The 14,664-nt window shown below is 32.4% G+C and overlaps 2 protein-coding genes across 3 annotated transcripts; one reads left to right on the top strand and one right to left on the bottom strand.

Moving 5' to 3' along the window:
- Window positions 1-1,366: 1,366 nt before the first annotated feature.
- Window positions 1,367-3,687, top strand: LOC107411634 (GDSL esterase/lipase At2g30310). Of its 2 annotated transcripts, none has more exons than XM_048468096.2 (3): window positions 1,367-2,083; window positions 2,423-2,504; window positions 3,261-3,687. In XM_048468096.2, the coding sequence occupies exons 1-3, from the start codon at window positions 1,400-1,402 to the stop codon at window positions 3,503-3,505; spliced, it is 1,011 nt and encodes a 336-aa protein (XP_048324053.2). In that variant the 5' UTR covers window positions 1,367-1,399; the 3' UTR covers window positions 3,506-3,687. The 2 variants fall into 2 exon arrangements, with proteins under 2 accessions (XP_048324053.2, XP_015874734.3); XM_016019248.4 differs by having other exon boundaries at window positions 1,370-2,083; window positions 2,243-2,504.
- A 2,055-nt stretch (window positions 3,688-5,742) lies between these two features.
- Window positions 5,743-8,148, bottom strand: LOC107411633 (exocyst complex component EXO70B1). Its single transcript, XM_016019246.4, has one exon. The coding sequence runs from the start codon at window positions 7,927-7,929 to the stop codon at window positions 5,989-5,991; it is 1,941 nt and encodes a 646-aa protein (XP_015874732.3). The 5' UTR covers window positions 7,930-8,148; the 3' UTR covers window positions 5,743-5,988.
- Between the last annotated feature and the right edge of the window lie 6,516 nt (window positions 8,149-14,664).

Below are 14,664 nucleotides of genomic sequence, written 5' to 3'. Positions count from 1 at the left end.
TATTATATCAATTCATTAAATATAACACATCATTAATATTATTTTTAAAATATAATATAATTAAATTCTAAATTGGTAAGTTATTTGTTAACCAATTAAATTCCTTTAATATTTCATCTAGAAGAAATCAATTCCTTTAGTATGAATTTATTAATATATTTTATTTCCTTACAAAAAATTATCTTATTCGCTTTATTTCTCAAAAAACATGTAAAAAAAAAATACAAATATTGTTTCTTATCATTATTAATTTATTTTAAAGTACATAAAAATATTATATATACTATTGCTCTATTGTTATAAGCATTTTGGAAAGTTCGTGTAGGCATATATATATATATAGTCCGTCTATGGTGCGAACAATCCTTATGCGGACCACAGTATTTGTGACGGTTTTTCATAGTATTTGTGACGATTTTCTAAAAAACCGTCGTTAATACTATGAAAAATCGTCACTAATACTGCGATCTTCATGCGGACCGTCCTCACCATAGAATTTTCATATATATATATATATATATATTATTTTTCTTATAATAAAATAGTAACAATAAGTAGCAACACAAAGAGGACTATAAAAATATATATTTCTTTCATTTTCGAAAATAAAAAAATTAAAATAAAAAAATATTCCCCTCAATTTATTATATTAAGCTCAAAATATATTTGCATAATAATGATTTTTAAGGTTTACATATATATATATATATATATATATATGTACATGAATTTTTTTTAAGTTTGTTATTTTTTAAAATAAACTTTAAATAAAGTAAATGATATAATTATTTTTTAAAAGGAAACTAAATATATTAATAACTTATGAATTTGAAATTTAATTATATCAATTTATAAAAGAATATAAATAACATGTCATATTTAATGAACTAGCATCATATAATGGGATAGGATGGGTCTACCACTTACATAGTAGACCCATCCTACCGAATAATTTATCATCCCTTCAAATAAAAGGAAATTAGCTATTCCTTAATTAAATGGTTAACCATATTAGAAGCATTAACAACCACTTGAGAATTATACCATATTCAAACCAAAGACAAGTATATACACCTACACATTGTCAAATTTCACTTTCCAAACTCATTTTAAGAAGCAAAACTAAGAGCAAATTAATAAAAAAACCAACAAAATATTGCACCAAATCAGAAGCTTCATATATCTATCCTTCCTCATATTTTAAGGAATATATATACATATATATATATATTACTTGACATCTATGTCACGTCTCTCTTATCACTTACCTGGATCTCTTGCAAGTCAAATAAGCAGTGTGACACGCACAATCATATGCATATAATATCTATATACATACATTTATATATATATATATATATATTTGCATATGTGTATACAAATATTTTTATATATGTAAATGTATATATTTTTAACCCTGAGACAGTATAAATACACAACATATATCAGTCTTGAAGCAGTAAAAATGTTTGCCACCTCCTTCTTCTTTATACTGACCATCATTTCCAAGACATGCATTATTATTGCTTCATCAACCGATACGTCTTCACCAAAATTCCCTGCCATTTTGATCTTCGGAGATTCAACAGTGGATACCGGGAATAACAATTACATTAAGACATTGTTTAAGGGTAATTACTACCCTTATGGCAAAGATTTCCCAGGTCATGTTCCTACCGGGAGGTTTTCCAATGGAAAACTTGTACCTGACTTCATTGCCTCTACGCTGAAGATCAAAGACATTGTTCCGCCATTCCTGAAACCAAACCTCTCGGATGAGGAACTCCTAACCGGTGTCAGCTTTGCTTCAGCTGGATCCGGATATGATGATTTGACTACTGTTGCATCCGGAGTCATCCCGGTTTCAAAGCAAATTGAGTATTTCAAGAAATACATAGAAAGAATTCAGGGTATTGTAGGCGAAAAAGAAGCAAAAAATATAGTTAAAAGAGCTTTGGTTCTAATAAGTGCAGGTACTAATGACTTAGTAATCAATTTCTATGACACACCTACAAGAAGATTAGAGTTCGATATTAATGGGTACCAAGATTTTCTTCAGAAAAATCTGAAAAAGTATATTGAGGTAAAGATTTTCTATTTCTTTTTTCCTTTAAAAGTATCTTGTTCTTCTTCTTTTTTTTATTCTGATTTTCGGTAAATTTTCGACCTTGCAAATTACTAATGGTACTATTCTCTAATTTGCATGTGAAAAAAAAAAAAAAAAATTCATATGCATATATAGGAACTTTATGAGCTTGGATGCCGTAAAATATCAGTTTCTGGGCTTCCTCCAATTGGCTGCTTGCCTATTCAAATGACTGTAAAATTTGAGAACCCCTTGGATCGAAAATGTTTAGAGGATGAGAATTTAGGTTCTCAAACTTACAACTACAAGCTTTCAAAGCTGTTAGCTCTTTTACAGGTACTGCTTCCAGGAAGCAAACTTGTATATGCAGATATCTATGACCCATTGATCGATATGATCAAGCATCCACAGAAGTATGGTAAGCTAAATTATACACCTTTTAAAATGTATTTTATTGGACTGGATTATTTAAAATTTTTATTATGCCAAATTCATAGTGCCAAATTTAAAATAATGCATTCCAACATTCCGAATAAACTTTTAGATGGACATAATATACGTATTATACAAGGTTAATTGCATTTTAATACTTTCGATTTTAAAATTTTTACAGTTTGAATTTTTAACTTTTCAATTTGTTATAATTTGAATATTTTTTATTGATAAGGCCTAACAGTAATCTTATATAACTAGACTGATATTAAACTATATTAAATTTAAACCAAAAATAAAATACAAAACTTTGAAGAAATTTTAAAATATGCATTTTTAGTATTTTTTAAATTTGAAATTTATATAATTTAATATAAGTATGTGACTCAAACCAACTTTTTAAAAAAATAAAATAAAATATACTAAAGTGTAAAATTTTATAAATTGATATAATTTAATAAAATCTTGTGAGATGATAATAAACTTTATAGTTAAAAGCCAAACAATGTTCAAATTACAATAAATTAAAAATTTTAAAATCTTAATTGTTAAATTGAAAAAATTGAATATTTAAATTGAAAAACCATAAAAAAAAATTTATTTTTATTCTTTTTTTTTAAATTTAATTAAAATGCAATTAATCCTTATATATGGCTTCTTGTTTTTAATCCAATCGTGAGATGGAAAGGACTAGCACATCTAACTTTTTTTTTTTTTTTTTTTTTAAAAAAATGAACCGCAGGTTTTGTAGAAACAAAAAGAGGATGTTGTGGGACCGGTTTAGTGGAGGCCGGACCCTTTTGTAATTCGCTCACACCACCATGCAACGACGCATCACAATACGTATTCTGGGACACCGTACATCCAAGTGAAGCAGCTTACCAGTTTCTTTCTATATACTTGGAAAAGGAAGTCCTTCCCAAGCTCTTATACAATAACCAATCACACTCGTTGATACATTCAATTGGAAAAATGAATGCTCACTGATGTAAGAATAGCTACCATATTTCCACCACTTTGATAGCTTTCCGTTAAAGAAGAAATGGGAAATTAATACAGTGCTATACTGTTTAAATAGCTTAATGCCTATTATAATTTAAATATGGATTTGTATTCTATTGCGTTGCGTGTACATATGATCTAATATATTTATCATTTTACAATCTGAATTCAGAATTTATCAAATTGCGCTTTTTTTTTTTTTTTTTTAAATTAATTTGTTGGCGAAATGGAGGCAAAGCCCCTAAAAGGAAAGGAACCGAATGCCATTATTAGTTTTTACCTTTTACATCAACTAGCTGTAGGCTAGGCTGATGACCCCAAAAAAAGGGCAAAAAATAAATAAATAAATAAGTTGTAGGTTAGGGGGATGTGGATCTTCTATGCTTGCTGTTTCTTTTAAGAACCAGGGAAAGGAAAGGCTGACAAGATAAAGTGGAAGTTCTGTTTTCGATACTTACACTGTTATAGGAACCACTCACATCTGCATTAAGAGTTTAACTTTATCCAGAGATAACAATTTAATTTAAGCAGCTACAAATTTCCACCATATGTGACAGCTCAAAACTATCTGGCCTTCATTAATCCTTTTGAATTTTGATATTATGGGATAAAAATATTAGCATAAATTTATTTATAAATTCCCTTCAAAATTTTTAACAAGTACTATTACAAGGACTTCCTCCAATTTAATTGTCTGCCTATTGAAATTACTGAACCAAAATTGAGAAACCTAGCGAAGAACGAATGTGCGTGTCTAGAATATCATAATTTAGATGCTCAATCCTCTTGCCTCGAATGCAGGGATTATTTAAACGCAGCAGAGTTTCCTCATTATGTAGCAGGATGAAAATTCATAAGCATGTGCTAACCATCCCTCTGTTCTCTCAACTACGCACGCAGTACGTGCCATGCTTGTAAAGTCATAAATATTGTAATGCAAAAACCTTTGGGGAAACCAACGGAGGGTGCTGTGACTCAAGTGTTTGTTTAAGTAGCATGAATATGCAATAAGTGTTCCAATGTGTGGAAACACTTCCTACTACTTGTTTTGGGATAGCTTTCATCAAGGAGAAGCAGCCCACCAGCTTGTTAGAGAACATAAACCATTTAAGATCTAGAACGATAACATCCACTAATTCTGATCTAATAATCATACAAAAAGCCTGTTATTCTCTGGAAATATTCACGTCTCCTGATTTGCAGCATAAATAAATTTTTGCACCAAGAAACTAACACATTATAATCTCTTTCTCCTTGCCTTGGCTTTTTAAGTTAAGTCGATGACCTTTATAATTTGGAAGGCATTCTGAGTTGTTGGTTCCATAATCATCACCTACCTGGTCTACCAAAAGCCTCCTCCAGACCAAAGATTTGAGAAGCAACTAGCAGAGTATAAGAGTTAATATTAGTTTGAGGTATAAAAGGATCATTCTTATAAAGAATTACCCTTCCTAGCCCACCAACGTATTGTATAGTTCTTTTTCCTACTCTGCTGTAGGTGGGAATTTTCTTGCTTTGCTAAGTTATACAGGGATGACTCAATAATAACTCAAAGTCTGCAAGCTCAAGCCTCACCTTCTTAGGAAGTCCTAAAACTTTTCTAGCAACTGACAGCCAGCATGCGATTCATCAAGTCTCTTGGAAACACCAAGATATATAACCTAACACTTACAAAAATCAAAAGATCAAAGCGACATGGATTTGTTTTGAATTTGATTAAAACATTCACTTTGATGGAAGAAGCTTCCAATTACAACATCATTTGTTCATGCAACTCTTCACAGAAGCCATATTAAAATGGGTCCAGCTACTTTATTTCTCTCTATATAACCTTTCCTTAGAGATAGGACCTATTTTTTTTCCCGGAGTCACCTAAAATCTTCAGATCAAATTTCACCTAACTTCATTAACACCTAAACAAAACAAATATCGGTTGACTTAACTGTAAGATTGTGTTCGTGCCTCTTTTATATTAGAACGTAATCATTGAGAATCCCTAATGAAACACTTCATTTAATGAAACATTTCATGTTTCTTCCAAAATAAAATGAAACATTCCATGTTTCTTCCAAAATAAACTAAAAGGTTGTGTTGAAGGTTATTGGAAACTTCCAGGACCAAAAATGTATACTAATATCTGATGTGGTAAAATCCAATACCGTTATAAACACTATTAATCACCCTATCACACCCTCTTAAAAAAATTCACCATTCCTTCCATATTAATTTAAGCATAACCAAGCTATGTATAATAGTTTTCAATTCAAACAGTATGCTACAGTCTACAACATGTGCTCGCTTCAAAGTGACTTCCACTATTCCACTGATAATGGCAACAAGAGAAGTGGTTGTTGAACACGTGCAAACATCTAATACAAGGCACAAATATTTTAAACCATTCATACAAGAACAAAAATTTGCAGACATACACTTTCAGCTACATACAAACAATCATCAGTGGCTTACCTTCATTTCCGGCCACCGGATGATCCTCCACTTCGTCTAAATAAGTCATTGATCCGAGCCTCAATATCCTCAGGGCCATACTTAATGTGCTTGTCTAAACTCCTCCCTATTTCTGGAAAGCTCTGTAACCTTCCTATAAATGTTCGATATGCCGGCAACAAAAGTTGGTTCACCAAATTCCTCAAATCCTCTCTCATCTGATCATCGAAAATTACCAATGTAGATTGGGTTTTATAGACCTCTTCAAAGTACTGGTTAAACAACTTAAGCTTCTCTTTCAATTTCGCAGCGACATGAGGACCCAATGAAGCATTGTCTAGCTTCAACACTCCAACAACCTTATTCCATGAGCTTCGCTGGTAATTTGCCTGGTGTTGCCGGACTTTTGCAGTGTGTTTCCGGATCCATTCCTCGCCTAAAAGCGATCCCAATTCACTATCTTTCACTTTATGAACAATGTACCTTCCGTTGTTCATCATAAAAACCGAGCACAGAGCAGGGTCTTTGTAAACCTTGGACTTGGCTTCTAGATTAGTCTCCAGAAGCTCCATAATCCAAACCATCTGAACAAACAACGACGAAGGCGAGCCTCCATCATCGAGCTTCCCACCTGGGTAATCTTTAGAAGGAAGCGGACCAGCATTTTCCTCAAAGATTTGCTCGAGTGTCTGACGCGATCGACAAGCCGCACGGAGATAATTCATCACGTAACGAGTGATTGGATGAAGCCCGCCTCCAGGAACGGGACCTTTAGGCGGGTCCCGATTGATCAGATTCTCCAATTCCATGAAAATGCCTCTAATCGCTTCTCCCAACCTTTTCCATATCGTGATCGCTTCGTTCCTGAGAAACAAACAGTACTGGTCCGAGAAAACCGACTCGAACTCGGGCATCAAATCCCTCAAAGTCTCGAACACATCTAGGATTTTAAACAGGCGCTCCGGCGACCGCGAGCCTATCGCGACTGCGTCTGCGAAGTTCAGTAACCGAATCGTTGATCCGCGGCAGACCTCCATGAATGAGAGATCGGCGGCCGACGAGAAGCCGAAGAAGACACGGTCGCAGAGACGCCGTTCGCTGGGAAACAGAATACGAAGCGCGACGTTCGCGGCTTTAATCCATCGTTCGATTTCGTCCTCGAGGTCTTGCCAAGCCATTTTCTGAACCTCTTCGTTGCTCAGCTTCTGCAACCTCAACCTCGAGAAGCTCTCTTCTAGGAACTCCCTCCTGCAACTGCTGTACACGTGAGAGCACTCTTTCCCGAACCTCGCGACCACCATTCGCTTCGCTATCTCGTGAAGATCGTTGATGGTTCCAGACGGAAGCGCATCGATCACGATGTCGTAGTCGGTGATCGGACGCGCAGTTGGGATCCGGTCGTGGTCCTCACCGTTCCCGATTCCAACACCTCCCACCGCTTCTTCCTCCTCTTCGTCATCCGAATCGAAGGACAAATTTCCCGCCGACTCGCCGCCGTTGCCGTACGCCCGACTCAACTCGAGCGACTCGCCACCCCGTTCCATCAGCAACCTGAACTCGTCCTCAACTCGGAACATTGCCTGCTGCATCAAGTCCTCGGCGCGTACGAGGCACGCGCCCACAATCTTATCCCCGGCCATGGGAGTCCAGTCCCTGATGGTAGAGATGAGCTCGTCGATAGCATCAAGGAAGGCGGACGAATCGGCCGAGTCAACCCAGATCGGGTGGTCGGCGGTGACGTACTGAGAGATCTGACGCTCCAGGGCCTTGATAGTCTGTTCGAGTGCAGCGCAGGCTCTGGGATCTTCTTCCCCAACCTTCTCCGACAACTTCTCTCGGGAAAACCGACCGTCGAAGTTGGAGAATATCTGCAAGATATCGTCGGCCATGGTGTCGTTACGACCCAGCGTTTTGGCTATGTGGCGCGCAACGGCCACCCATTTCTCTTCGCCGTTCTCCGCCATTTTTCCCTTTTTTATTTTATTATTATTATTATTTTTTGTTTAAAAATCAGCGATTCTTACTTTGAAGAAGAATATTTTGGGGGATTTGGGATTTGAGAAAGAGAGTCGAACATAATTAGAGTTTGATTTTTCAACAGCAAAATATTGAGAGAGAGAGAGAGAGAGAGGAAAGTCCTTGGAAAACGCGGTATTGTGGGTGAGAAAAGTAAAAGCAAGAATAAAAGTGACGCGGGAAAGAAAGACAATTTGGAGACCGAAATAAAAGACGAACCAACTAACTGTTCAGTCACTCACACACTGAAAATGACTGCTCAGAGAAATTAAGGAAATATTATAATCGAAAATTAAAATTGTGCCAAAAATAATGCGCCAGAGTGGCATATCTTTGGATTCTATTGGTCATTATTTAATTATTATTATTTTTTCATTTTTGATAAAAATTATTTTAATTGGAATGGATAAAGAGAAAGAACGAATGTTGAATGGGTTTTGGCGTTTAGAATGGGTTTCGGCGTTTAGATGGATGGTGTCCCGCTACTGGGCTTTGGAAAAGGAGCCCTTCTGTCAAGTGAATTAATGTGAATTTCTTTGCAATTCACTTTTTATTTCGAAAGGACATTCCCCAACCTTCTAGTGCCGTGGTCAAGAAGGTGAGTTTTGTCCACTAAATCACAGTTTCAAGAAGTGGCAGGCATAAAACAGGAGGCAGACATAAAACAACGGCCAGCAGGCAGATAAATTGGTCAAGTAGATACTGATTCGTATGACTTCCATGTCAAGTAAGGTTAAGATTCAGTCTTAAGACTACTTTGAACCTTTGTTTTTTAAGTTAAGTAAGAAATAAGTTTGGAGGAAAAAAACAAGAATAATCTCTTACCCTATGAGAATTGCTTAGTTATCTAACTTCACGTTGACGAATTGTTTTTCTTTTGTTTGGTCAAAGCAAATGAATTGTATTTGATATACAGTGACTCATTCCAGAAGTAAAAGGTATAAAATTATGTTTTCTTAAAAAATATATTTATATATATTTTACATAACGCGTATAGCGTTTCAAAGTCACAAAATAAAATATGACATGTGAATAGATTAGAACGAATTTGAATATAAAAACGAAGTAAAATACAAGTAAACAAAGTATACACCCACAAACTAATATGAATTTTCTATTAAAAAATTACATATATATGTATATATATATATATATATATATGAATGAACTAGGAAGGTTATGTCAAATTTATACTCTTAAAGCAAGTTAATCCATATTAATTGGATCCAATATGTTATTAAATGATGGAAGATTATGATTAACAGTATATAAATATAGTACATTTTAATCTTTAATTACATAAAGTTTTAGGCATAATATTATTAAGGGAGTTAGCATTTTAGAGGAATATTAAAACACATTGAGAGAAAAACTTAAATTGAGTAGTTTCAAAGTATTTTTCATATTAATATTTTTGTTTTTTTTTTTTTATAAACTGCACCTACAAGCAGATCTATCACGTAAAAAATAATTTAAAAGGTCATATGGATTCAAAAAAATATTTTCTGCATTACTACATATTAGTAATGAGTAATGAAAATATATTTATCACATATTTTATTCAAAAATATTATTTTTGGCTTCTGCTGTATAATTCCAATAATTGATATCAGAGCACCAGTTGAATAGGTGTGTGATAGATTGAATCAATATTTTATTTTCATGTATATATAATTTTTATTAAATATATAGCATTTACGATTCTAATATTCATGTCATTTACAATTTTAATATTATAAATGAATAATTGGTTTTTGGCCTTAATCCATAGTAGATCTTTGTTTGTATTTTTTTTTTTTTTAATAGATGTAACATGGAGGATAATCATAAGATCATGTTTCATCCTTAATTTATTTATTTATTTTTTCCAAGCATTTTATTTATTTATTTTGCAAATAAAATCATATTTTTACAAAAATATATGTAAAATACCTAAACGAAACTGCACAGTCTTAACTATTCATCAATTTTGTAGATCCACTTCACTTTTCCTATCTGTCTTACTAGGACATTATATATATCATGTTCAAAATGATAGATTTTACTAAAATCAATTTTGAACGATATGTGTTATTGTTATTTAAGAAGACTCGATTTAAAGAGGTAAGTTTTTAAGGAGTCTGAAATCCACCTCATCTTTATTGGGATTTGACTTAGTAGGATACTATACATATTATGTTCAAAGTTTAGTTTATTACAAGTGTTTTGCCAAATGTAAATATTTGTAATGGAAATTAAAATATTGTTACAATAAACATAAGTAATAAGTAATTAATGGATCTGCATATGTATATATTTTTTTATTAATATTTACGTCTTAATATATGTGCATTTTTTTAATTTTTAAAAAATGTCGAACTCGTATCATTTAGCTATGATTTTGAGTCAAAAGCCTATAGATGGAAGTGACTATGAGCAATGAAAAACCAAACTTTTTATTATCCTTTAGTATGAGAGAATTAAGGTTGTCCTAATAACCCCTAAGCCCCAAGAACCTGCTGCTAATATGTTTGAGGAAACTAAGACAAAATATGCAAATTGGCAATGGGACAATATTATAGTCTGCTATATATTTTTATTGGAGTTGCCTGTCAGCTACTGAAGCAAATATCCAACTTAGCAGATGTGTTAAAAATGGTCATGATCCTAGATAAGATATTTGCTAAAAGTAATAGTACTGCTAAACAAACAATGATAAAGGTACTAATGTACTCTCGTATAACTGGAGGAAATGTCCAAGAATATTGTCTCATAACGATGGAGCACTTCAATAGTGCAAAAGTAAGAGGGCTAAATTGGATGAAGAGATGTAGATCGATATAATTTTGAAATCTCTACCTAATAGTTTAGTCAAATTAAACTAAACCACAATATGAACAACATGAAGCTTTCTCCAATTGAGTTCATGCACTAGTTTGAAAGTGTTGAAAAGAGTCTTGTGAAGCCAAGAATTGCATATCATGCAGAAGGTTTTTCTAAATCTAAGGAGCAACCTAAAGGTGGAAAAAAGAACAAAAAGTAGAAAAAGCCAATTCCAGTTACCAAACCAGTGAAAAAGCCGAAAGGCAAGTGTTTTAAATGCGTTAAAAAATATCATTGAAAAAAGGATTGCCTTAATCCATGTATGAGTGATTTATTTGCCGTTAAGACTTGTTTAGTAGTGAATTACAATGATAAATAGATCATTGATTTAGGAGCCACTAATCATATTTATTACTCTTTGCAGTGATTCAAAAAAAGTAGGCCACTTAGTAAAGGATAGAGAAGCTTGAATCTGGGAAATAGGGAACATGTTTCCATGATGGCAATAGGATTAGTGGAGTTACTTTTTTTATAATAAAACTTTATATTTGTTAGACTATTTATTTGGTTTGGATTTTAAAAGAAATTTGGTTTCTGTTAGTTGTTTATTTAAACATGATTTAACAACATAGTTTGATTCTTTAGTTTCAATTAACAGAAATGGTATTTTTATTTGTTCCGAAAAATTGATAAATGATCTTTATTTCTTAACTCCTTTATTTTATAATATTAATGTCATTGAAAATATAGATAATGAACAGATTCTCTTATCTAAAAAAAGAAAATTTATGAATAAGACCTACTTTTGACGCTTACGATTAGGTTATATTAATTTTAATAGAATTCATGATTTAGTTAAAAGTGGAATTTTGACGGTTTTTTTCTCTAAACTTATACCAGTATATGAATCTTATTTAGAAGGTAAAATGACAAAGAGACCTTTCAAGGCCAAAGGTAATCACACCACTGTATAATTGGAATTGATGAATACTAATGTATGTGGACCAATAAGTGTTCAAGCTAAAAGCAAGTTTAAGTATTTCATCACTTTTACTTATAACTAGTCAAGATATGGTTATGTTTATCTAATATACCATAAGTCTGAAACTTTTAATAAATTTCAAATTATAAGAATGAGATAGAAAAGTAATTAAGTGTCCATATTAAACAGTTTTAGTATGATCGAGATGATGAATACCTATCAAGTAAGTTGAAGTCTTTCTTAGTTCAAGAAAGGATACTTTCTCAATTGTCATACCTTAGAACACCCCCAACAAAACAGAGCTACAGAAAGAAGATATAAGATCCTTTTGGATATCGTAAAACCAATGCTTAGTTATTCATCATTATCTAAATTATTCTAAGGATATGCTTTAGAAATAGCCGTATACCTATTGAACTTAGTTACATCTAAATCTGTTTTACATGCACCCACAGGGTTATGAAATGGCATAAAACCATTTTAAATCATATTCGGATTTAGGATGTTTCAATCAATGTCTTAATACAAAAACCTCAAAAGTTGGAATTTCGTAAATAAAAAAAAAATGTGTATGTTTATAAGCTACCTTAAGGGAATGAAATATAGAATATTTTATAATCTAAAAGAAAAAAATAATTGTAAGTACTTACCCCACTTTTTAAGAAAATGATTATATGATGATTTTTAAACCTAAAAGAAAGGTAATTTTTGAAAAATTTAACTTAGTTCAAGATTCACCTGAAACTAGCTTCCACATCTGTTTTCTATACATGTCCAAAAAGGAAAAAATGTACTAGAAGTACCCAAAAATGAATAAGCACAGGAACCATTTTAGGATTAGATTCAAGAATAAGAAAAGGATGATGAGGAGATTGGTGATCCACCATAACCATTAAACTTAGATCCTTATGTACATATATAACAGCCAATGTAACAAACTCGTAGTGGGAGAGCAATATATAAATCTACAAGGTATATCTTGTTAGGTGATACATATCATGTTGTTATGGATAATCCTAATAATGACTCTACCACTTACAAGGAAGCATTAGAGGATGTTAATGTGAAACAGTGAAAAAAAAAATCATGGACCATTATATGGAATCTAAGAATTCTAACTCAATATGCTTTTGTGTAAGCACCCAAATGGGTAAAACTCATTAAGTACAAGTGGATCTATAAAAGAAAGAGATGACCAAATGGAAAGGTAAAAACCTTTAAAGCTAGATTAGTGACAAAAAGTTATACCTAGTAGCCATGTTTAAATCTATCCAGATTTTCTTAACTATATCAGCAACTCTCAATTATAAGATTTGGCAAACGGATGTCAAGATTACTTTCCTAAATGGTAAGCTAGAATAGAATATCTAGAGGTAGCAACTAGAAGGGTTTATAGCCAAAGGCTAATAACACATGGTATGCAAGTTATATAGGTCAATATATAAACTTAAACAAACATCAAAGTCATGCAATATTAAGTTTGATTAGGCCATACAAATGTTTGGTTGTGAAAAAAGTCCCAATGAACCATGTCTATACAAAATGATTTAAGATTCAATAATAGTTTTTCTAGTCCTTTATATAGATGATATCCTTCTAATTGGAAATAACATGAATGTGTTATTAGACGTAAAGAGTTACTTAAAAGAATAGTTTGAAATAAAGGATTTGGATGAATCTATATTCATAAGATCAAACTTTTGCAAGACTGGAAGAATAAAATGTTGGCTTGCCTCAAGTTTTCTACATTGACAAAATGGTGGCCAGATTCAGCTTGAAGACTTCCAAGAGGGCATTCTTATATTTCACAGATGGAATATATCTTTCTCAGGAGCAATTACCAAAAACCCTTAAGGAGAAAAAATTCATGAATAAAAAACCTTATACTTTAGTAATTGGTAGTCTCATGTATGTCACACTATGTACTATGCAGTGGGAGTGTCGTTTCAAATCAGATCCTGCAGGGGGACATTAGGTTGCAATAAAACATACATTTAGGTATCTAAGGAGAACGCAGAATTATATGTTGGTATATTTTGGTATGAGTTAAAAAACCCTTAGTTATATAGACTCAAATTTTCAAGGGGTCATTGAATACAGTAAATCAATGTTAGGCTATGTGTTTACTTTAAATGGAGGAGTCATTAGTTGGAGAAATATCAAAGGGATTTGTTGCTAGCGGTACCACTGAAGCTGAATATGTGACTGCATCTGAAGCTGTAAAGGAAGTTGTGTGCCTTAAGAAATTCCTTATAGACCTTGAGGTGATACCATATCTACATTGGTTCATTACCCTTTACTATAACAACAACAGGGTCATAGCACAGTTCAAAAAGTCTAGGTACCATAAGAGACAGAAACACATAGAAAATAAGTACCACTTGATCCGTAATTTCGTTCAGAGAGGAAACACAATGGTCCTAAGATAGCTTCTAAGGAAAATTTGACAAATCCTTTTACTAACACTTTACCTCAGCAAGTATATAAGAAGTATGAAGATAATATGAGTCTAAAAGAGGTCCCAAATTTACTTTAGAGTGAGTGAAAGTTAGTTATATTTCTACTATATGAGCAAGACATGTTGTAATTTTATTTTTTAATTTAATAATATGAATTTTTTTTATAAATGTTTGTGCATATTATATTTTATGTGTAAGGTTCATATTAATCATGTAATATATGATTATACAGATAAGTTCATAAAAAACATGATCATAGATTCTTATAATTAATAAATTGTCTTATAGTTGATAAGCACAAAGTTAGGCACTTTATTTAGACAGTAATATTTTATAAAATAATCCATCTTGATTATTATAAAATATTTAAATGTATTTTGTTCATTCTGAAAGGATTAAGAGACATTTAATTAAGGATAAATATCTATAAAAATGAATTA

This window comes from Ziziphus jujuba, chromosome 10 (genome assembly GCF_031755915.1).
Source record: "Ziziphus jujuba cultivar Dongzao chromosome 10, ASM3175591v1".
NCBI classification, from domain to species: domain Eukaryota; kingdom Viridiplantae; phylum Streptophyta; class Magnoliopsida; order Rosales; family Rhamnaceae; genus Ziziphus; species Ziziphus jujuba.
The sequence above is the reverse complement of the archived record's forward strand: the minus strand, read 5'-3'. Positions and strand labels throughout refer to the sequence as shown.